The 24,106-nt window shown below is 37.5% G+C and overlaps 1 protein-coding gene across 4 annotated transcripts in view; it reads right to left on the bottom strand.

The window, feature by feature from the left end:
- Positions 1-23,998, bottom strand: part of ARID4B (AT-rich interaction domain 4B) — an 89,253-nt gene extending 65,255 nt beyond the window's left edge. For 2 of the 4 annotated variants that reach the window (XM_032102274.1, XM_032102270.1), the window contains exons 1-2: positions 23,806-23,998; positions 22,612-22,673 (exon numbers count right to left, since the gene is read on the bottom strand). In XM_032102274.1, the coding sequence (XP_031958165.1) occupies positions 22,612-22,617 (6 nt within the window). In that variant the 5' untranslated portion in view covers positions 22,618-22,673; positions 23,806-23,998. The other 2 variants (XM_032102273.1, XM_032102271.1) reach the window with 2 other exon arrangements.
- Positions 23,999-24,106: the final 108 nt, after the last annotated feature.

Genomic DNA, 24,106 nt, shown 5'->3' with positions numbered 1-24,106 from the left:
AATTCTAATGCATTTGACTTATAGATTATTACCTTAAATACTTCCAAACTGCAGTAAGTTCCACCCAATAGCAGAGATCCGCCTACACACTGCAGAATCAATCTTTTAATAGGCAAAATCACAGTGTAATTAAGAGTGCAAGATTTTGCTTACAGCTCAACCTGCTGTAATTCAGAAGATGTTCAACTTCATAGTAAGAACAGACATCTTCAGGAAAAACTATTATTATAACACTTTATTATACTCAAATTTGCAGATAATATCTTTATCATTGATTTCAAATACATTCCTCATGTATTTTCAGAGTGACAAAGCTAAGAAACTTCTAAAACCTTTCTACAAACCATATCACCAAGGCACGCAACTCCCCAAAGGCAAATGAAGCATCTGAAACAAAGACTGAAGCCCTGAAAATAAAAAATTTGTTTTTTAAAAGTAAATCCATTGGCCCATCATCCACCTCCCAGAAATGAAAACACCACAACAGGAAACAGGAGAAATTTTTCTGAAACTTGCAAACTACAAAATAGAATAAAAGGCAGTGATATCTTCCACATGAAAAGGCTATTACATGAAAGCCCAAGAATAAGGATGTTCTTTGAGCAAATTTTCTTCTGGCTGAAAAATCAGATTTTGACTTGATATTTTGGTTTTGTTACTGTTGTACATTTCATAGAAAGGCAGAACTATTAATTTTGAAATTTATGAAGGAAAATGGTTCAATTTTATCAATATTTGCCCACAAATCAAAATTATGGTAGGAAACATCCTGACCAAACCAAACATTTACAAATTATAAAGGGGGGGAGGGGAGCTTCTTGTAATGAAACCTATTTCCAGTTTCAATTTAAAATCTACAGGAAGTTTCAAGTAACACCTCACCAATCTTGTAACCAAACATTCTACAGCACGTAACTGTGGCAAAATGTCATTGTTGTCTATCCCCTCGACCAAGGTGGAAGTTACCAGAGCTTAGTGCACTGATGTCTGGAAGCGTTAAACCAACTTCTGGCAGCTTTAGCCTTCTCTACAGTTGCAAAGCAGGTATTTTCTTTATTTCAAATTAGATCACTCCAGTGCCAAGCTTATTTAAAGTTCTTAAAGACTTGAAAGGGTTCAAAAGCTGATTTTCCTTTCCAAATAAAAGTGAGCTGTGAAAAGGATTTACAGGTTCTAAGATCATGAAGAACCAAGAGACCCAAAACAAGAAATTCAATTCAGTAATCACAAGTAACACTTCTTTTATTCATTTTATCTGTATTAAATGCAGAATGGATTTTCATTATTTTTACTTATCCAAGTAAAGTTGAATTTTTATGAAACTAATTCCTTTTTTTTTTCTTGGAACTGTAAGTTGATGAATAAAATTATAAAAATATTTTAACTCCACTAAGAAAATGAGACATAATAATTCAAAGATTTTAAAAGTTAGTCTATCCTAATCACTGCCGAAGAGCAACTCAATTCTCCATCCAGAAATTTACTGTGTAGTGTAATTTCTAAACATCTAAACTGTAATTACCTCATTTCCTCTTCAAAATAGCAAATCCAGAAAAGTGACTATGCTTTAAAAACTAACAGCATTAAGGTATTTTTTCCCCTACCATACTGAATAAAACCCACTGAATTCTGATTCTGTTCCTAATTTGGTCACAGACTTGCTGCACCACGATGTGGCCCAGCAGGCTTGTACCAACTTTCAAGTCTGCAGAATAGGGGTAATGCACACCTTACTCAAAGGCAAGTAGGCATTTGATGTTTCTCTATAAAACTTTCAGACCTAAGAATGGAAATCTGTATTCTTTCTATCAATATAGCATATCACTCTACAAAATGTTTTATTTAAAAAAAAAACACTCCAGAACTGCTGATCAAGCTCTCTAAAAATAATGACAATTCTTTACAATTCCTTCCGTAGGTCTCTTGTTCTGTATTGCTGAAAGACTACATGAAGATAAGATATTTTGAATGCCTACTCCTGCTGTTTATCCCCCTAAATATAAAATCTTTCTTGAAGTCTATTATTGCCATAGCTACCAGATTGCATTTTTTTTTCCTGTAAGGTTTAGCTAAATATTCAAACTATTTAACATTAATATCCTAGTACTGTAAAATGGTCCAACTTCATTAATTTTGGCCAGACTTTTTTGTACATTTCAAGTCTGAACATTGTTTCTACATAGATACAGATAAAATATTAACAATAATTCGAAATAAGGAGCTTCTCAATGAAGACTTGTAATCACAAATATTTTAAAGACTTCTTTCACATTTCCTGTGTTTTGTGCAAGAACCAAAATTCATTCTAGTATGAAGAACTGTAAGTCAAAAAAAAGGAAGCAATCAGTAAAGTGTTTGTTATTAGAGGGTAAAATAAGCAAAAAGTATGTTCTTGATACCTGTTTAGCACTTTAACTAAGTTAAGTTCAATTTTTACATTGACAAACACCCTTTTTCCAACTAAAAGCTTCAGATATTGCTTAGATGCAGTATTTAAATTATTAGGTCTGGAAAACTTGCCTCGTTTTAAAAAATGTGCCACAGTTCTGTCTAGAGATGCTGCTATGAAAAACTTGGGGTATTTTAAAGCACTGAAAAGAATGATATAATCATGATACGCTTGCATTCCAAATTGATTGGAACAAAGATCATTTGATAGTTTAATCAAAGAAACCAGTCCAGGCTGTTCCTGAGCAAAATGATGAAGAGACTAAGACTATATTAAGTCTGAAAAATCAACAGTCAGTGAAATCTCAAGAGAAAAAAAAAACAACCTATTTTTGAAATAGTTTGATAATTCTTTGGCATTTTTTCTATTTCTAGTCAAGGGCAACTTACTGATTGTTTTCTTTTCAAGAAGTTAGTTGCACAATAAATTCAGTATAACAGTATACAGAACAGGAAAATCTCTGTATGTGAAATGACTTGTCTGTATTCTAGCTGGTACCACTAGTACTGTAGTTGATAGAAATACATAATTTTTAGATAGTAAAACTGATAGCAAGAGCAGGAACAGCAAACATTAAAATCAGGTAATTATCTAAGAACGTTGGGGTTTTTTTCACTGAAATTGTGGCATATTAAGATTGCATTATCATCGATTTTGAATACTATTTTCTATTGTGTAAAACTTTAGAAGCAAATTAATGCTTAATTGAAAAACCAAAAAAAGACCACCAATACTCAAAACCAACACCCAAAAAATCCAACCATGAACCATGACTCCCCTTTTTCTGCAAATACAAAATAAAATTTCTTGCCTTGGTTTACTTCCATTCTTTGTACAACACTTTCTAAACTGACTATGAGGAAGGAAAAGAGGGGAGGAGTTATTTTTGTTCTTAGGTTAGAACAAAACGGGAAAGCTGAAGGAATGACATACAATTCAAAATCCCCCAGCAGAATGAGATTTCTCAAACACTAACCCAAGTCAATTCACTAAATACAGCTATGATTTTATTAGTCTGACAGTGTTTAAATATATACTGATAAAGTTATATGCCAAAAGTCTAAGCATTTAAGATGTTATTTTGTATATTTGTATGAAATCATGACTGTAGCTAATCTGTAATTTATTATAAAGTACTTTTTAGAATACCACATTAAAATCATAACAGAATAACACTTTAAATCACATCATTAGTCTGGTAAAAAAATTGTGTGTAGCCTCTGGATTTAGTTTTTGCCACGGTTGCTAGCTAGGAGAATGATGGGGGAGTACCAAAAGTATGTCAAACCTACATACAACTGTCAAACAATGCAAAACAAAAAATGCAAATACAAAACGAAGTGAAAAACCAGAAGTTTTCTTATTGAGAATAAATCCTTCCTAAAGACACATTATTTCCTAAGTTAAGCACAACCGATCTGCACATGAAGACTATGCACAAATCCAAGCATTCAGGAACTCAGAACAAGTACACTGTGGTTCTGGAGACAAAATTAGTTTGTAGCAGAGAGCCAACTGTACACAAGACTGTACCAAAAGCATGGTACTATAAAATGTCTAATGTCATACAGGAACACAAAAAATTTTAGATGAGAGAGGATTTTAAATCTGCCATGTTCCCTCTATTGCTGCATAGTAATTCAGTGTAGAACTGCTGGCCAGGGACAAGATACTGAGAAAGAACTATGAACATTAGTTTAGAAAATACCTACAAAGAGACCAAAATAACTTAATCTAACCACTTTATCAAATATTAAATTACAATGGATGAGATTCCTGTGAAAAACAAACAAAAACTTAATTACACATAAAAGGTTATCAAGGTTGTTCCTCTCAGCAGGATCATTTTAGCTGTATTATTAATAACAGGTGTCTGTAATATCTATTCTTACATTTAGGACTGAATATCCCACACTCTCTGCAGTGCTTACAGGCTTTTCTATAACATCTCATCTAAATACTCCTTGCTACTGTTATTTCTTGTTTTGTCAATACTGCAAATGGAGACAAGTGTACTTCTGCTTTGCAGCTTTCAAGAGATGCATCTCCTTAGAGTAATCTCATCTCTAAAAGAAAAAGAAAAAACAACTTATGGTGTAAATTTTATCTATAGGTAAAAATTTTTTATATAGATATATATATTTACCTATAGGCCCTGTATTTTTAACTGTCCCTCTGGAGTTTGATTTAATTACCTCACATATTTCTTCTAGTTGGTGCCTAAAATCGTACACAGGTATGGCCTAGTTAATTGCAAGAGAAGCAAATATAATTTCACACAATTTTCAAGTAATACTTTAACATTCCAGTACGGCATTTGCCTTTTTGGCAGAAGTATGACATTGCCTCATGTTCCATTTATTTTTTGGCTATTTTTCCAAGAACTGCCCCCTCAGGAGGTGGGGATAGCATGCAGCATGTTCCATTTTCAAAGGCAGCAAACTACTAATGTGACACGTACCACACCATGAAACTCTGGCAAGTGTTGACTGCTGATGGCTCCCCAGCTCAGCCTGCTGGCTGCCTTCAGCCCCAGACACTAAAACCTTAGATGAGAAGGCAGCAAAGTTCTCCACTCAATGTGCTGGAAGTCTTGGCTCATTGAATAAAGCACCGGCCTCACTCCTCCAGAGGATCTGGACTACTGCAAATCCATTACACAAAGCATGTTAAAGGAAATGAGATGCCTGAACAAGTCATAAGTGCTTGCAGATAGGTTCTGAGCTAACCATCCAACAGAATCTACCCTGCTTTATAAAGCACTCTTACCAAATTCTTTCTGCCCAGAGGACAGAGCACCCAGTGCCACATGTGCACATTTATAATACAAAGGAGACTTCCACAGTGCCATCACTCACACTGAGAAGTATCACAAACACCCACAGATTACCTACAGTCCTTCACTAGATTTGGCCTATATTGCCAGGCACAAGTGCTCTTTCATTGCAAAGGAAAAAAGCAATATTGCAGGGACCTTTCATCTTATAGTCTAGGGCATTAAAAATCCCACAGCTTCAGGATGAACAGTTTTTAGGTTTTTAAAAAAGGATGTTAATATGCTGTGTAACTAGTTGCTTGAAGAGATCATAAGATCGATTAAAATACTCCGTCACTTTGAGGCTTTAAATCAACAGTCTTACTAAATACACATTAAAAGGATGATCAAGCAGCTTTTGAGGTAGCAGTTCAAACTAAGCCTAATATGGCTATAGGTATTCACACTCAAATGCTGAATCAACAAGGAACTCCCACAGTTAAAACAAAATATTTTGATAAAAGGCAGCTATAGAACATCAAGTCTTCTAAACAATTACCTGTGCTTTTCAAGATTCTGTGAATTGCCCCATGCACAAAACAGCCTATCAAAGTAATCAGAAAAATCACTCATTCAAAGAAATACCAGCTTTACCACTTCTGATTTGTGCTGATGTATGTCAAAACTCATTTTGCCACCCCCAGGCACTTGTGCGATGTCTCAGACAGACAGGAAGTATGCACATGGTTTCATCTCTGGTTAGAGCTCAATTTACTTACCATAATACTAATTTTAAAAATACTCTGTACACAACTCCACTCAGCAACAATCTGTTCACTTCTTTAGTTTTAAAAGCTCAACTGTTGCAGTCAGTCCCCACTTCCTCTCAACAAATTATGTAGGCCAAAGCTGGCTGCCGTGTACTTATATTCATTGCTTTGATATCCTGCAATTTTGTGGCTATTATAGCTGTGGGGTTTTTAGCCTTGAAGACATCCCATTATAATGGATTAGAATTTCATAATGCATTTTTCTTAGTGCTTACAAAAAATCTGGTAACATAGCTTGTATTTAATACAGTTGCTTATTAGATTTTTGAAATAGCAATAGTCATAATGCTTTACCTCTGCAAAGGAACAGATGGAATAGGCCCTTTAGTTAAATTCAGGAGGGGAAGAAGAAAAATGGGAACTACTAAAAGAAAAACAAATCTTATTTTAAGTAAGAAATCACTAACACAGCCTCTGCTGTATTTGAAGACAAAACACACAACTACCTGTATAAGAATCAAAGTATGACCATTTGGTGTAGAACTGTGTGCTGAGAAGTGGCAAGAAGCAAAACATCACAACAGCCTGAATGCTACAGAACTGACAGAAAACTTCTAAAAATGTAAGTGTTTTAAAACCTAACTAGTGCAAGAGTATATAGCTTCTTTATGGTAGAAATCTAATCAAGTAAAACTGTTCTAATTGCAAGTCACACTCATTTATTTAGTTTTTTCCTGGTTCCTTTGAATAATAGCAGGATGGAGTTTTGATCATTATGCAAAGTTAGAAAATCAGTCTAGTAAAAAGGGTTAAACCTATTTACTCCTCTAAGAAAGCCAGGAATGCTACGATAAATATTCTAAAATCTCTGTCCACCTTAAACAATCAAAGTTGGTGACAGACACTATCTACTGCCTACAGTAGTTCTTAATTCCTGAAACTGGGAAGGTGGGGGGGAGGTGTGTACTGCTAGATGCTCACCACCAGCAGTTAAAACAGATGGTGTGTTCTTTCATATTTCTTTTGTGAGTTAATTTAACAACACCCAAGTGTAAAAGGGGAAAGCCTTGGCCCTCCAAACTCAAATCCACATGAATGATGTCTCTCCTTGTCCATCCTTCCTTTTGCATCTGTTCTGATACACCTCTGATTAAGGGCTAAAGTGCTTCAACTCACCAATTCACTTGTTTCTGTTACTTTTGCTAAATTACTATTCTTTCACTTTAGTACGTTGTATCATTTTACTGTAAGATCCCACAGCAGAGTTAACAAAGTAGAAGAGGATAAGTCAATGGGCAAACTGGCAGCCTGCCTCAAACTACAAGATGAAGTAGTACTCCACAATAATTTGGAACTTGTAAGGTTCTTGCAAAAAAACCACAGAAATTTCAAGACTTAGAAAATAATCCTCTTCTCTTCCCACCATTTCCTCTGGGTGTTTGATAGCATTTTCTATATCTACCTTTTCATTGCACACTCTAGCTCTTTAATTTCTTTTTTTCCCAAATTCTAAAAATTGAATGTATGAGGCCCTTAGCTGGATGAGAAAGATGATATTTACCATGCTACTTCTTTTTTTCTTTAAAAACTTGAGAGTCAAGCTAACTGTCTCTTCTTCAAATGATCTGGATGTCAAACAAACAGCTTTCAGTCAAACATCTCCACTAAAACCCTGAAGTGGCTTTAAACTGGCTGAAAGCACTTCAGCACTGGAGTATATGCAAGGTCAAACACAAGTTTGTATTCAAAGTCTAATCTACTTGGATAGCACTCAAAAAAACAGTTAATGTTAAGTTTCATATCCAGCACACATTATTTGAAAACAAAGCAGGTATTAGTGATTTAACTGAGCATTCTCTAGGACTAGACTAAGTTTTGATCTTTATAGAGAACTAGCGAAGTACCATTATCACTAGATCACAGAACAAAACATTTATAAATTAATCTGGTTTTGTAAAATAAGAAGTCCAATTGTAAACTGAGAACTAAGTTCAAGTTTAATTTCAAAATTTTCAGAATTTACCACAAAATAGACACTTTACTTAATTCAATTTATGAATTGGATCAGTCTTGTCAAAAAACACTGCTCGATTTGACTTTCCTGAAAAATGCAATATTTATTGTGACTGGACTACAGATAACTTGTACCAAGAAGATGATCCAGTCCTGAGGCAGTCTTTAAAAGTCTGTCAAGGAGCAGAGCTCTACAGTAGAACAAGAAAATTAACCCAAACCATATAGCTGGACAAGCGAGATTGCTCACAAGTCACTGCTTCACACAGGGCAACTCCACTGAATTTAAGAGCAGTAACAGACACTAAAGCGTACTTGAATCCAGAAAACCTGTTTTGGCTTACACCACACAGGCAAAGAGATCAAAATATGAGAAAATATTCTTTCAATGGTCTCATGGTCTTGCATGGATTTAACCCAGGGATCCCATTAGCACTGTTTGACACAGCACACGCATTCAGATGCACTAATATGAATATGCAGACTTTCTTCCCCTTCACAGAGCCTGACATTGCGATTAAAAACATCAGCTGAAGGAAGGTTCAGTATCACTGCAAAGATAATTTCATTCAATTATACCTGTGGCATCTAGTTCCTTCTGATAAATTCAGACTTGGTGGAGATACAGTCATCAAAGTCTCCATTTCAGACTATACTAAATTATTAGCATGTAGCACAAAGATACCTTACCTACAGAAAAAACTCCTGTTCTCTCTACCAACTTGCCTTTTGCTTTTCTCCTGGCTTTTCCAAACAGGTTGTTTTCATCTCAGACAAAGTGCAGGGCTCATATTCACTAAGATATAAACACAAGTAACAGAACCTGAGGATGCACTTTAGAACAGGCAAACCAGGCTATGCTCTGCTTTCCAGTGACTTGTTCTGAAAAACTATCCTCAAATTTCTCCACTGGCTTCAGGAGATTTAGCATGCACAGACCAACAGTCTGTCTTCCTTTCTAGGTCAGTGCCAGCAATAACTTTTAAGACTCTCATTCTGCAAACTGGCGGAACTAAAAATACTTCTCACTTGTTTTGGGTTTTGACAATATTTGACTTCAACTAGATACACACTAATCCCTACACTTTTCCTTAGGTTTTAGCGTTAAGCGAATCCTTCTTTGGAACATTTTGAAAGATCTTCATTCCTGGTCTAAACTAGCCATTTATTCCTCACCAGTAACCTGCTATGCTATTCTTGAGTCTCCAAGGGAAACATTACACAAAGAGCTAACAAAACACATCTCAATTGGATAAAACAACTAATACACCAGGAGTGCAATGGTTTGGCTCAAAAATAGTAAGCCCTTATATTTGGCTTTCCTGGAATTCCCTATGCCACAATTATGCATTTGAAACTTCTAACAATATAATTGTAATGAAATTCAAAGACAAGCTAGCCAACAAATTGAACCTTTTAAAGAACTATAGGTAATTTCTAGATATTAAAATATATACCCATATGGTCATGTGTATGTGTATGAGTTAAGTGTAAACTTGACCACTATTACCTTTGCCACATAAATTTTTGGAAGTAAAAATTACAAGTATTATCCTTTACAGGTATGTCTATCCTGGTCTCTTTGCAATGTCTTTGGTATGATACATTCTAGATATATTTTTCAGTGTCCTGATGATAATCCTTTCCTATGGTTTTTTGCCTCTTTTACACTTATCAAACATTCATTTTTCTCTCCAAGCTTCCTGTGAAGAACATTCTTCTTCCTAATAAGAAATTATTTTACATTACATTAGCTAAGATACAAATAGCATGCAATAACTATATGCATGCAAGGTATCAATAATACTTCAGCCAGAGTCCATGCAGAGGCTGTATTTTCTAACACCTGGAGTACAGTCCTACAATCTTTGAACTGCCAGTAAATCATACTGCAATACCAATATCTATCTCCATACTATCTTTTATGGAAATATGGAGATCTATCTCTACAGAAAGATATTACACCTTTCAAAGTAGTAAAAAAAAATTCTTCAGCTTCCTCTTCCAATAGAAAAAAAAAAAAGGAAAAGGGGAAAAAATTTTAAAAGTAACCACAAAAAAAAAAAAAATTTAAAGTAACCACAACTACTGCATGTGAAAAGAAAAAGGTGACTATATACATGCAAATAAATACAATTACATAAGAAGAGTTGCATTAGCCAAAGTTTTCCAATGTTCTGATTTCCCCCTCATATTCTAAAGGAGCTATAGGTACCTGAATAATAACAGGCCTATTAACAACAAGATTGCTTGTATCTTGTATCTTCAAATCTCCTTAGAAACAGGCTACAGAACCCACAGCACTACATTAAAGACAATGAGAAGGCAGCTTTTGGAGACAAGACACAAATAAGGGTAAAGAGAAGTGAAGTATTAGCATTACTATACACACACTTGCACTGTGTAGAAGCATCCAAGCAGCACAAAAACCAGTTCAGATAAAGTTTGGTCTACCACTACAGTAAAATGTAAGATAGCTGTAATGTAATGTAATGTAAAATGTAAGATAGTTTCCAGTCAAGAAGAGCAGACAGTAGACTGGTTAAGATTTTAGCTATATAACCAATTATAATCACATAACCTATTATCTGGGTCTGAAAGAAAAAGAAAACCCACATTATTTTCTGTTAAACCTCATGTTTCTTACCATCACCTATTGGGCCACTGCTGTCAGGTAAAATACACACATCCTTGCAGAATACAGATGTCTTAACTAAGCTGGACACTGGTTAGCTAGGTAGGGCAGCAAAGAAATTAGTACCACAAACAATTTACCTAGGAAAATTGCAGTAAATTATAATCATGCACACAAGCAGACTACTTCCACTATTGAATAAACTTGACTTTCACTAATGTAATCCTCTTCCAGAAAAATATAAACATTATTTTTCACAATACACTTTTCTTTCAAATGGACAGTTCCTCAAACTATTAAGTAAATTGTAAATCCTTCCCTCACTCTCCAAGCTGAAAAACCCAACAACTTATTTGTATATCCTGCTTTACCCAGAATAATAGAAATAAATGCCTCTTCTGGAGTTAAGTATGTAACTCAGTACAATTGCACATGGGTTAAATAAAAAGGGAGGACTAAAATTTAAAGTCCACAGTTTTTATTTTTTAATCTTTTTCCATCATAAAAAGTACAGTGTTTCTTTAATAATATTCTTCTGTGAGCTAGTTTTACAAGTGTCCTAACTTGTAGGAACACAATTCCTAACTTACAGAAATTTAAAAAACATAAGCACACATGCAAACTTCTCTCCCATCTCAATTCATTTTTTGAGAATACTACTGGCCAAATACTCTTGCATGGTCAGTAGCAAGGGTATTAAAAGAAAATTAATAATTTCTCTTTCTTATTCCTCTCCACAACAGCATTCATCTTGCAGAGTTGTTCTCTACCTATATGTAAGAGCTCAGTATCTAAGTTTGTGAAAGGAGGTTTGGGGGGGAAACAGGCAAAACGCAAGTCAATGTGGCAACTATTCAGAACAGTGATGCAAGATTTTCCTGTTCAAATAAGTTCGACTTTTCCATCAGAAAATACCCAGGGCCAACCAAGCATGCAAGCATTAAAAATAAAACAGATATTAAGAAAACAGAAATACCCAGCTGAAGACAAGTTTGGAGGAGATTTGTCAAGTGCTGCATAATTATGAAGACATATTTTAGATGCATGCTACACAGAAAGTGTAAGTGCCACTGTAGCAATATAGGGAGTAAGAACAATATATAAACAGTTAGTAATCAGCCAGGTTACCTTTCAGAATTTAAGGAATTAAAGAACCTAAACTACTTGTTTCATACCTTTTATCCAATTTATCCACCCAGAATACTTCAGTTTCTTTGGCTACGCATTGCTGCACCTGTTTCCAAAACATCTTCAGCTGGCTTAGCCTGTGACTAATGGCAGCCATTTCCAGGGAGAGACTATTTAAAGAAAGATCCTTGCTCAGATTCCACAAAACTCTTCAACATATTAAAGAACAGAGAATAAAATTTTTGAAGTTGCATAGGTAGTGTAAGAGTTTGTTCACCGCTTTCAAGTGCGCTGAAGCTATTATGTAAAGCCTAGGTTTTTTCTTAAAAGTATTTAAGCCTCTTATACTAAAACCTTCATTTTTTTTAGCCTCTTTTCAAAATGTAACATTTAGGATTACTGAAGTGAAAGAGAAAAAGTCTACCTTAAGTTTTTTGTATGTCAACAACTATACTATGACTTTACACATGAAACCTTGTTCTGTTCTCAAAAGTTGAACAAGAGGCACCTCAAGAGGTCTTTGGTCCCAAGACACAATGCAGGATTCTCACAATGCCTATCAATAAAGTATCAGTGTCTCCATCAAATCACCAGGTTACAGTATCAACTTCATATGCCAATGAAATTCTAATTAATTGTATGTTTATGATCAATGTTTTTTCCCGAAGCCTAAGAAGATAATTGAAGAGAAATTCTGAAATACATGGCTTAAAGGATAAACCTAATCTTCCAGTACTACTGTATGACTAATTAGCCCAATGTAATAATTACTTTCACAGAAATACTGTGCATCACTCTGCTAGAAGAGGAACAGCCAGTTAAAGCATTCACACTGGCCTTACTAAGCAACTGATGTGTACCCACATAGTACTTGGCTGGAATGTTGTTTTAGTGGACACAAAAGAGAAACTGCCAGAAAAAAAAGGAAAGATGGTGCAGTTCCTTTAAGACTAAGGAGTTTTCTTGTAAACACAAGTCCCATCTGCACATTGCATTCAAGTATTGCAGTGGGTTTTCTCCCAAGTTGAATTCTGAGCAAACATAGTAAGGATATCCAACTACAGCAGTAAGATAGCAAAGTTCTGGAACTGTACCTTGATTTGTCTGGAATCAAGTACCTGAAGTTTACCATTTCCTTTTGGGGTTTTTTTGTTTGTTATATATATATATTTCTGTGAAGATCTTAAAAGCTGATTTGTTTCCTCAAAACTCCAACTAAGTAAATACAATATACATAATTAGAGAAACCTGATGAGGCCACCTTAAGTATCGTGGATCATTTTTATTCCACATAATAAATGCCGTTTAATATTTATTGTCAGACCATAATTAGGATTTCGTTGACCATTTCAAATGTTCAAATAAGTGCTGTTGCATAGCAAGTTACTCCAGTGACAAAAAGGAAGACTGTTCTCTATTTTAATGCAAAAGAGTAAGTATAATTTTACTGAACTGAAACCAGTGCTACTGGAGACACAAATAAAAACATTCCACTAATTTAAAGTTGACCTACTACCACTTGAGTTGCTATCTAGATGCTACCAATGCCACACACAACGCCAATGAAAAAGTCTTGTCATAGCAGGACATACACCTATCTCTCTCATATATATTACTATTATTGTTATTATTATTACTATTATTATTATTATTATTATGCTGTCACCTAAAGAGAATGTCTTCCTATATAGAATGTTACAAAAGCAGCTCATTCATTTTACTTGCATTTAAAAACCTAAATCAACCTACACTGGCAAGTGTACACATAAATACATACTTTGTATTATGTACAATGTATGAAACAGAAGATTTTTTTTTAATAAAATGAAATGTTTTTACCTTATCAATCTGACATTTTGGCTTGCAAAGTAAATGATGCCAGAATATTAGCTCAACAGCCTAAGAACTACTAGCAAAGAAAAACTGAATTAGTGTAGACATCTAGTGTAGGCATCTAATATACATACTTTCTGGAACTCCATATTAAATTATTCCAGGGAACACGCTTGGCAGGAGCCTTGGCAGTCCAATTCTAAAATGGATCAAGAATATCAGAATATATTTGAAGAGTGACTTTGCAGGTTTCAACCCATGTAGCCAATACCGTATGTCACCAGGTAACGCAATCTTCTGTACTACTTGATTTTTAGAAATGTAAAAACTGCACTAGTAATCTGTGAGTAAAGGAATGAATCAAAGATTTAATGTATTTTAAATTGTCCAACATTGCAGGAAAATAGGCATGAAATTCTGCAAAAAGACAAAGACACCACATGGTTACCCAAATCATGTTCTATGTGTAAAGGTATGTGGATTGTCATTGTAAAGTTCTGGAAGAGCACCTCAGAATGAATCTGCATTTACAAAATGGAAATTACTCAAAGTCGAATTATTGTCTCCATTTTTGTCTCTGTTCCAGTCAGCAAGGTATTGGTACATATCAAACTCTAATTTCCAAACAGTATTGCAGTCTTACTTATGCTTAAGTATTTCACTATCTCCCTTGATGCCCATCTAGCAGGACAACCTTCTAAAGAAACTGAAGTGGAAATTTATAAAATTATTGCTAGGTTTTCAAAAATGCATTTGTATTTATGGAAGCACAAAGATTAAGAAGTATATATATTTTATTTCTAAGTTTAGTGATCTAATTTGAAGTAACATTCATTTAATATTACAGCAACATCTATCTTTCAATAAGCAGTAAAGTAAGTTAAAAAGTGAAAAACACATATTCCATTACAAATTCCTGAATTCTGCAATATTGGTATAACATGTACTCATTTTAAAAAAACTCTCAATCCCTTATTATTTTTCCCAGAAAAAGAAGTTACACCAACCTAAGTGTGACGGCATTAACAAAAAGATTAAGTTAACACTCTCTCACTTAAATACCCATACAGGATATTGGAAAGTCTCTTCTGCCATTTTAAATTAATTTAAAGTATTCTTTGTAATCTTAGAAGAATGTATTCCACATTTATTTTTAAGAAAACACAAAGTGGACCATTTTAAATGTACAAACGAGATTTAGCACTTGTAATCTGCTGTTGAGAGGATAGCTGAAAATAGGAAGGAAAAAAATTATCACAGTGGGTCAAGTTGCCCTGCCACAAACTGAAACATTTTTTTTTCAGATCAGAAGAGAATGTGAAAAAACAAATAACTCCCTACTACATTATTTATTACTAGCTGAAACCTTGCATCAGATACACTTGGATCTGAATTTTGCTGAAGTCAAATCCCATTTCCCAAATCCCATTTAGAAGGATTGTCTAAACGATGAGGAATACTAAGTTAGAAGGACACTTAAGAGGGAAAAGAGAAAGGATCACAGATAAAAGCTCAGCGAGAACTCTGGTTCTTGGAAAGGAAGATAATATATCATCCAAATATCTGTGTTAAGTTTGTGGTAATAAGCAGAAAATGTCACACACCTCACTCTACGATCTCCAATTGGCATTAACACCCAACTGTCACCAAGTCTCCACTTGTCTACCCATAAATATATGGGTCTTCTTAACACATACCCTTCAATTTCCTTATCAAAGAGTGATGTAATTTCTCCCAAAATTATAATTTCCTATTGTTCTAATTTGGAATAAAGGTAGCCCAATTGCTTACATCTTCCCCCCATTGGTAAAAATACCTATTGTCAGAACGTATTATTAATGTAAATAATCTAGGTATATAGAGATTGTTATAGGATAGAAATCTAATATTTAGAAATATTTTTCTGCAGAAAATTATACTACTAACTGTTTCTCTAATTTAAGTAGAGATGTAATTGTTATTAATGGTATTCTTTCCAAATACTGAATAAGAACTTGAAGGAGAAGGGAAAGCAAAACTTATACTGGCCTCCTTAAGAAATGGGGTTTTTCATCTGATACCATCTCTTCTTTAAGACCTCTCCATTTCTTAAAACAATGTTTATCATATTTAAAATTAAACTTTATTCATTCCCTTCAAGACACAGCATCAATTCAATTACATCTTTTCACTCAACATCTTCTAGAAAACATGGACTTCAAACCTATAAAGAAGTCTGGTGTTCTAGGTAGCAAGCAAGCACAAAAAACCCTCTACGGCAATTTCACCTGTAGAGAGTTTACAAAATGTTTAGCCTAATGACTGTAAACTGCTAATTTGGCAGAGAGATGGGGAAGAATGTGTGTTCACATGCAGCTTAAACCAATCGTAATCAGTCTTCCTGCACTTCTGCTTTTGTGTCCTTTCTTCCTCTGCCAGGGATCAGACAGGACAGGGACAGTCTGCAAGTGAAGAGTATATGTATCTGATTGCTCTTAATTTCAGCTTAGTTCCGTGTACTCTGGCACCACACAAATCGACTGCTAGCACAGAAGACAACAAGAATAAACAGCCAGGAGTGGAAGAAGGAGACAAGGCTGCATTCTTCCATGACCGTACAAGCTTAATTTGACAAACTACTTATGAAACAAAATCCTTTGCTACAGGTTGTTGGGGGACAAACCAACAGATTAAACAGTAAGAACAGCAAACTCCTCTGTCCAAGAACAGTGTTATTCACACTAGTCCAACCTGAGTGATCTGCTCTGCAACAAAGCTCTATGGATGTTTGCATTCACACTTAGTTAAAATGACAACTGATGAATGCTGTCTTTAAATAGTTACTCCTTAAGGTGATCTTCGTAAGTCACAATCAAAGACTACTTAATCTGGGAGTTCTGGATGCTGAAAAGTATTTTCTTTGGTGTACTGACCACCATCTTCACTCTAGAGCAAATGCAGGCTCAAAGACAACAGCAGTGGGAGCAAGTAACTCCATGTTAACTGGAAAGGACTACTGCTTTTGCTCACAGTAAGGAAAATGCCTTTTCATAGTTCAGCACAATCTTCTTCATAGTGAAGACAGGTTCAGGAACCCCCAAAATAGTACTCCACATTCAATTAATAAATATACACTCACTCAGGAAGTCACCGTCACACAGTGGTCGCACATAAAGCAGCCAGCTCATCGCAGTCCTAGTTTTCTTCAGGTAACTCAGCAACACCCTCCACCACCCTGCTCTGACATTCTCACAACTGGCTTTCCAGAGCTTGCTTACAAACACTTCTTGCTAAACAGGTCATGACTGCTTTATAGTCTGGCAAGCAAAAAAAAAAAAAAAAAAAAAAACCAACAAACAAAAAACAAAACAAAAAAAAACCCACAAAAAAAACCAATAGTGCTCTTTTTATTGAATTTCTCCCCTGGTTAAAACTAATCTTCAGAAGGAAAATAGATGTCTTGTCAAGTATTGAATATCAAAGCGGCTTGCTGTCTTTTCCTTACTTGAATTCCCTGAAATATCCCCTCATCTGGTCACCCCATGTTAACAGAAAAAAAGAACAAAAAACCCAACTACCCAGATTTATGACTTTCCATCAAAACCTTTTAAAATAATTATTCTAACACATATTAAATCACTAACATTTAGTTTATGCATGGGGCTAAACAATTTTCCTTAGTTCCCTGGAGGCCTTTTGAAGTCTTCTAGAAGTCTTTAAAAATCCATTCCATGCAAATACCCACTGAGTGATAGCAAGCACAGTAACTGGACAACACTAAGTGCTAAGTGGAAAAGGCAAAAAGTAATATTTTTTACCAAAGCACATCAATTAAAAAGCAAGCACCACAATACCTGACTTCCCAACATTTCTCAACTGTGACCTGAATCACATTTATGGCAGAAACAGTTCAAGACCCATGTTTTTCAGCTTTGCACGTTTCAGTAAAAACAACTGAAGGGCCTATTAAGTAGAAATGCAGAGAATCTAACTGTTGCATTTCACAATAGGTAGTGAACAGAAAGTGGCTTAACTGCTTTCAAATAAGTATGAACTGATAGATAATCGAGCATTTGGATGGCTGTGTATCACATTAGGGTGCCAAGTAAAGTTAAGCTCTAGGTTTTTCTGTAAAATTTGTTACCTTTTTCACATGAGGACACCTCAAACTCCCTTTTATTGCCCAGCCTATTACAAAAGCATATGTTTCTAAGGAAAATGTGCATATCTGTAGGATTTAAACAAAAACTTTGAAACCAGTTTGTGACAACAGTATCATTTCCACCTTTTTCAAAGTGAGCACTTATTTTTTCAGTTTACACAATCAGCAAAGCATTCCGATTAAGTATGTGATAGTGATTGTAAAGCTTAGTATCTCAAAACCATTGCACTTTGTTTCAAAGGGCTTTTCAACTACAATGCAGAATTTCTTTGAAAATAGGCATGCAATGTGTAACACAGCATGCTTCTGCTCTACATGTATACAATACTTGTTTTGGATTACAAAGTGAACTGAATAACCATCTCAAAGTGCTCCAGTGAAGATATGCACATTCATTATTCTGCCTACTAACATTTCTCTTAGACAGTATGCTGATACAATAGTTATGCTGCCGTAAGAGCATTGATCCAAAAATCCTTCACCAACTTCGAAGATAATAATACAGACAACTTAACTGTACTAATGCTCATAGTTTATTACAACTTCAGTCTTTTCAGTCTAAGACAGCCTTTTTTTCCACTATGTGGTCTAACTAACTTTGAGTCCTTATCAATACAACTATTCAACAGCCACATACTACCCATGCAGATTTGAGTTTAAGACTTCCATGCTGTTTAGCCACTGTAAAATATACAAAGATTAGCATGTAAAAAGTACAAATAAACAATTTCAAAATAACATAGATTACTCCAACATGACTTGTAATTGCTTGGTGCAAGTGGTGTTTGCTTTCCTTTCTACATAATTATGCAAGCATGAGGAAGTCAATAATTCCCTCTGATCACTTGTTCAAACTGGAACATCAGGAAAGAATTTAAGAAAATCTTTTTTCACAATGCAAAAACAAGTTATAGGGGAAAACCACCTCTTAAGACTTACCTGTTCTCCTGCCTCCTTCACAAAAACTATTCTAATGGTACCTTTCCTTTAGAAATCTCCATCTCTGCTGTAATTCAAATAGTTAACCAGAAAGTGAAAGGTCACTACATTCCATGACTGGTTTCCAGCCTGCATAAGACCAATGAGACTTTCAACTGACTTGTGCTCAAAGTTGGAAATTAGTGACTGAGAAGTTTACTAGATATTTTCCTTTTGTCCTCTGCCATACTGGCAAAGAATATGAGCAATGGTCTGGCACACATTAAGGGAAAGCAGCTACAGCATCAGTGTGCACTAGTGATCTCTGTGGGTAGTTGGAGAGGTCACTAGGACAGACTAGTGAAACAAAAATGTGAATTCAGGATGAATTAAAACCAAACCAAACCAAAAAAATCTACCATAAACTGTATGCATGGCTTTCTTAACTTGTTAGTGTGGCAACTCTGAGTAAGCACTCAGGAACATCTAGGATTACCAAACGGAACTATCAACAACCATTAAATATTTTGTACTTTACAGAATGAAAAACATTAACATGCAAATAGTATCAAAACTTTTGAACAAGCATTTCAGATCTCTTAATTCATAGAGCATTTCTCTAGCTTCTGGGACATCTACTATTTTGATCTCCACTTAGCAGTGAACTTTTTAACTACAGTGGGTATATTACCTTCATTCACATATTTATATATCAAGCAAATGCCATGATACATATTAAAAATCTCACAAGCATTTGCAGCAGTTCTTAGTACCAATCATCGGTGAAACCAAGCCTATGTTTATTTCTCTCTTTAAAAGCAGACACTTTGCTTTCATGGAGTTTATTTCCTGATTTTGGAGCAAAAAAAAAAAAAGTACGCTATAAGAATACTTTTATATATATTGCTACTTACTTAGTAAGGATTTGATGGCATGCAATTATTTTTTAAATCATCAAACAGATTCTACATTCTTCTGATGCATACTTAATACAAAAAGACGTTATACAAAGGGTCAAAAGGCTAAACTAAACAAAAAAACTTCACAACATGCAAGCAATCCTAGCCATTATCTACACAACTGTATGAACTATCAGAGGTCAATCAACGCAGGAAAAAACCTGATTTAGTAGAACATCACAATAACAAGTATAATTATGTTAAGACTTGAACACTTCTTGTAAGACATATTTCAAGTCTGTTTTTAAGTGGTCTTTGCAGTCCAGAGGAGGAGTACTTAATAGGCTAAAGTTACTGGTTTATACGAGGGACTTTATTTCCTTGGATTAAGCTGGGTTATTACAAGGAGAACAATTATACCAACAGCTTTGGTAATCTCCTAGCAGGCGGCATACCTCTCTTGTGTCAAAGGGCTGCAAAATGAAAGAGTATGAGTGACTTACAGTTTTGTATCAATACAATCGTTGGTGCTGTTGCTAAATATACCTCACTGCATTTTACAAAGCTCAACATTTTATCCATACTACACAGATGAGGGAGTCAGTTAAGATAAATGAGTTGTTCAAGTTCATAGAAAGAGACAAAGATACTGACATGGAATCCAGTTCTAAGGCTCTGTGCACCAGAATCCACAACCCTCTGCACTTGAAAGAATGACCAAAGCATAAATCAAAACACAGGCCTCAATCATGCAGTCAGAAGGAAGTCTGCAGTCAGCAGACTCAAAGCAAGACTAGGTCTTAAAGCATTAAATCCTCTATATGCTGAAGTGTCCTTGAGGCACACTCTTTGGATAACTTACAAAATAAATGCACAAAAATATACAGTCATATTTAAACAGTATCTTGATCTAGTGTAGTCAATGTTACCTTGAAGAGATACAAACAGAAAGCTAATAATTCTCTTAAGCATTCTCCCCTACTGCTTCTTACTGGACAAGCTTGTATCCCTGTAAGTTTAACTAATAAATTACAAATTTAAGCCAGCCAGAAGGACTGATGCACTGTATTACTCCTATAATCTCGGTTAGGTTGTTGAATCTTAGAAATTTCTTTGGAACCACAATTCTGTTAAAAGTTCCCCTGTAAAAACTAAAGCTTCAAAGTAAGAATTTACAGATTAACCTCCCTTAACTCTACCGGGCACAGTAAATAAAGGTACTGGGAGTTATCTCAAGCATATGTAAGTTTAACACTACACACACACAGAAATTGCAAAAATTACAGACTTGAATTTAACACCTGAACACTCTGACAGACTTTATCCCGACTTTAAAAATAAGCATGCAATAGTATCACAAACTTTATCAAAGAATAAGTAAGCTGTGAGGGTTTTAAAAAAAAATACGGCTCTATTAACAGGGTTTTCTGTTTGTTACTCTAAATTTAATCATCTGTTATACATTCAATTCTGCCTGAAGTGGATCTATATCACTATTTCACAGAACACTTTGTGTTCTACTTGTGATCTGACCTCCTCATGCTCCCAACTGTCTATCTACATATTAATATGGCTCTAAAACCACAGTATCTGAACCTAATCTCTATGGTAACCGTAAGATTTGTTTACATGGAAAAAGACTATTAGAAACATATGTAAATTTAACTGTCATTTAAATAAGTGCTTTTTCCTTCTGGGGAAAAAAGCTTCCTATACCGCCTCCTATTTACCTTGCTTCCATCTCCTGTATCCCCATCAGGCAATGAGCCACATTTGGAAAGCTCCCTATCATACTTCAACAGCCTGTTGTTGTAAATTCATAAATCGTTTACTTTTAATAAGACAGACATGTGCAGGATTTTAGATCTTAGCCCTTGTTAAAGAAAAATCATAGGGAGGGCAATTAAAACATGATTTTTAAAAAATACTGCCATAGAGTCACCAAAGTAAAAAAAAACATGCTCAATCTTTAACAGCTACACAGAAAGACTTTGCTGCTCAGAAATTCAGATCAATCTAGGAATTAAAAGAGTCTATTTCATTTACCATTTCCAGCAGTGAATATACTACTGGGTACATATTTTATATAACACTCATTCACAGACAGTAGGCACAACTATGATAGTGGAAGAACCCACATACAAACTGCTCTTTTTAATTAATAAATACCAAAGAACTGATGTATCACAGGTTTGTAACAATTGTTTTTTATAAGATTTACAGCATTTTGAAATGAGATTTACTGCTGCCCAGCAGGACCGGGAGATGAATTACATGGGGTCATGGTAACATAAATGGCAGTTTGAGCGAAACATATCAGCAAAATGGTAAAAAAAACCCTAACAAACCCAGTTGTTAAAAACTACTTTTAGATACACAGCTCTTTACCACACACAGAAGAAATCATTCTATTCCACCAATACAATCTCTTTTTCTATAAAGCTTGCATAATATACCAAACATAAATAGTCTAGAAAAAGAAAAATGCATCACAGTGAGGTAGATGAATACTACACAGCACCGAGAGGAAAATTAGAACCTGTTTGAGAATCTTTCCGCACCTTACAGCAATCATTTCACTGCAGAGAATCTCTTACGTGCACCCTCCCCGATCATATCAAGATTATTCATTCAACAAAACTCCTATTAACGAATAGAAAGTAAGTAAATCTGCCCTCTATTCAAGTAAACAATGTTGTAGAGCATTTTCCCCACAACGTTACTTTCTCGAGCAGGGTGACTGTGCCCTGCTCCTCCATGAAGCAAGCTCAGCCCAGGCAGCCATGTCCTTATTCTCCTACAAACAATGTTTCTGAAGGAGAACAACCCCTGCTCGGGGAACTTACAGCTTCCCCCAGCATAACGCGGTGGAGCAAAGCCCGCCCCACGATTAGCAAACGAGCCAAGGCACCGAAACACGGCAATGGGGGCGAAGCAGCCCGCAGTCTGGATCCGCACCAGCACCGAGCCTCGCACCGGGGTCGGGACAGATGGACTGACAGATAGGACAGCATTTCTCCATGCAACCCTCCCTCCTTTCCCCTCCCAGGCACACGAGCGAGTGTTTTACCTTCATGATGAGCTCAGGCTGCGGTAAAAGCCTCGATCGTGGCTGAGCGGCCGAGGCTGGACCTGGAATTTAAAACAAAGCGCTAAGGCACCGCACCAGCCGCTCGCACCGGGGGGGGGGGGGGGGGAGCCAAGGATCGGGTGGGGGCGCTGGGCTCCTCCCGAAACTCCCCCTTTCCTTTCCCGGATCCCCCCTTTTCCCGCGGCTAACCCCCTTCCCTCTTTCCTCGGCCGCTGTTTCCTCCCCCCGGCTCCCACACGCCGCGGCTTCCCCTACACTCGCTGCCATTGACGCCATTTCTGTCAGAGGAGGAGAAACTTGCCACAACAACAACCCACCCCCGGCTGCCGCGGGAGGGGGGAGGCGCCCCGGCCACCTCCCCGGGGCGCTGCGCCCCCTCCCCGGGCACCGAGCGGCGGGAGGGCACCCGCGGGGGTCCCAGCGCAGAGAACACCCCCCTTCTCGCTTTACCGCGCGGAGAGGGAGAGCGGAGAGAAGGAAAGAGAGAGAGAGGGAGGGAGGCTCTTCCTCCATTGTACGAGAAAGAGTGCCCGTGTGCGCAGCGGGGGAGCGGGGTGTCGGGAGCAGTCCCCCCCACCCCCGACACACACACACACGCTTTTGTAGGGGCTGCGGCTCCAGATCGCGGCGGCTCCTCCTCCCTCCGTCTCCCCCCCTAAATAAAGGAAAGCGCTGACTCCGCCGCAGGAGTTTCGGCAGCAACAGCCGCAACTCCCCGGCTCGGCGCAGCGGGTCCGGGAGGGGGGAGGAAGGGAGGGCAGGCAGGAGGCGGCGGAGGGGGGGAAGAAAAGGAAGAAGAAGAAAAGAAGGGAGCGGGGACGGGGAGGGAGGAAGGGAGGGGGGCGGGGAGAAAGGGGCCCGACCTGCTCGGCGGGGACACGGAGCGTGTGTCTATGTGAGTGTGGAGGAGGGGGCTCCTTCCCTCCCGGCAGAGGGGCTGGAGGAGAAGCCGCCAATCCCTCCCCCCGGCCCGCCACTGGGTGTTTGGGGTGGGGGGGGAAGAAGGAGGATCGGCGAGTCCCGCCGCAGTCTCGCTACCAGGAGAAAAACAAGCGCCCCCCTCCCTCCCTCGCCGCCACACGCCCGGCCCCGCGCCCCCACGGGGCCCCTCGCCGCCTCCCCGCCCGCCGCTGGCGGGGCACGGGGGCTTCTTCTCCGGCTCTGCGCCCTCACCTTTGTTCCGCGGCGACCGCCCGCCCGCTGCTCCCCCGGCCCGAGGCGGGGGGCACAGAAGGGAACTGGGCGAAGGCTCCTCTCAGCTCCGGGCACCCCCGGTCCCGCTCGACGCTCCTGCAGCGGCTCCGCTGGCGGCGGCCCCGCACGGCGCGCGGAGGGGCCGATCCGTCCTGCGCGGCCCCGGCGGCGGCGGCGGTGACTGCTCGGCTCGGTCCCCCTCCCCCTCCCGCACCGATGACTGACTGACGGGCGAACGGGCAGAACCACGCCCCCTTCTCCACCTCCCCCATTGGGCCGC

This window comes from Corvus moneduloides, chromosome 3 (genome assembly GCF_009650955.1).
Source record: "Corvus moneduloides isolate bCorMon1 chromosome 3, bCorMon1.pri, whole genome shotgun sequence".
In the NCBI taxonomy this organism is placed as follows: domain Eukaryota; kingdom Metazoa; phylum Chordata; class Aves; order Passeriformes; family Corvidae; genus Corvus; species Corvus moneduloides.
This window is presented reverse-complemented; position numbering and strand designations above follow the sequence as displayed.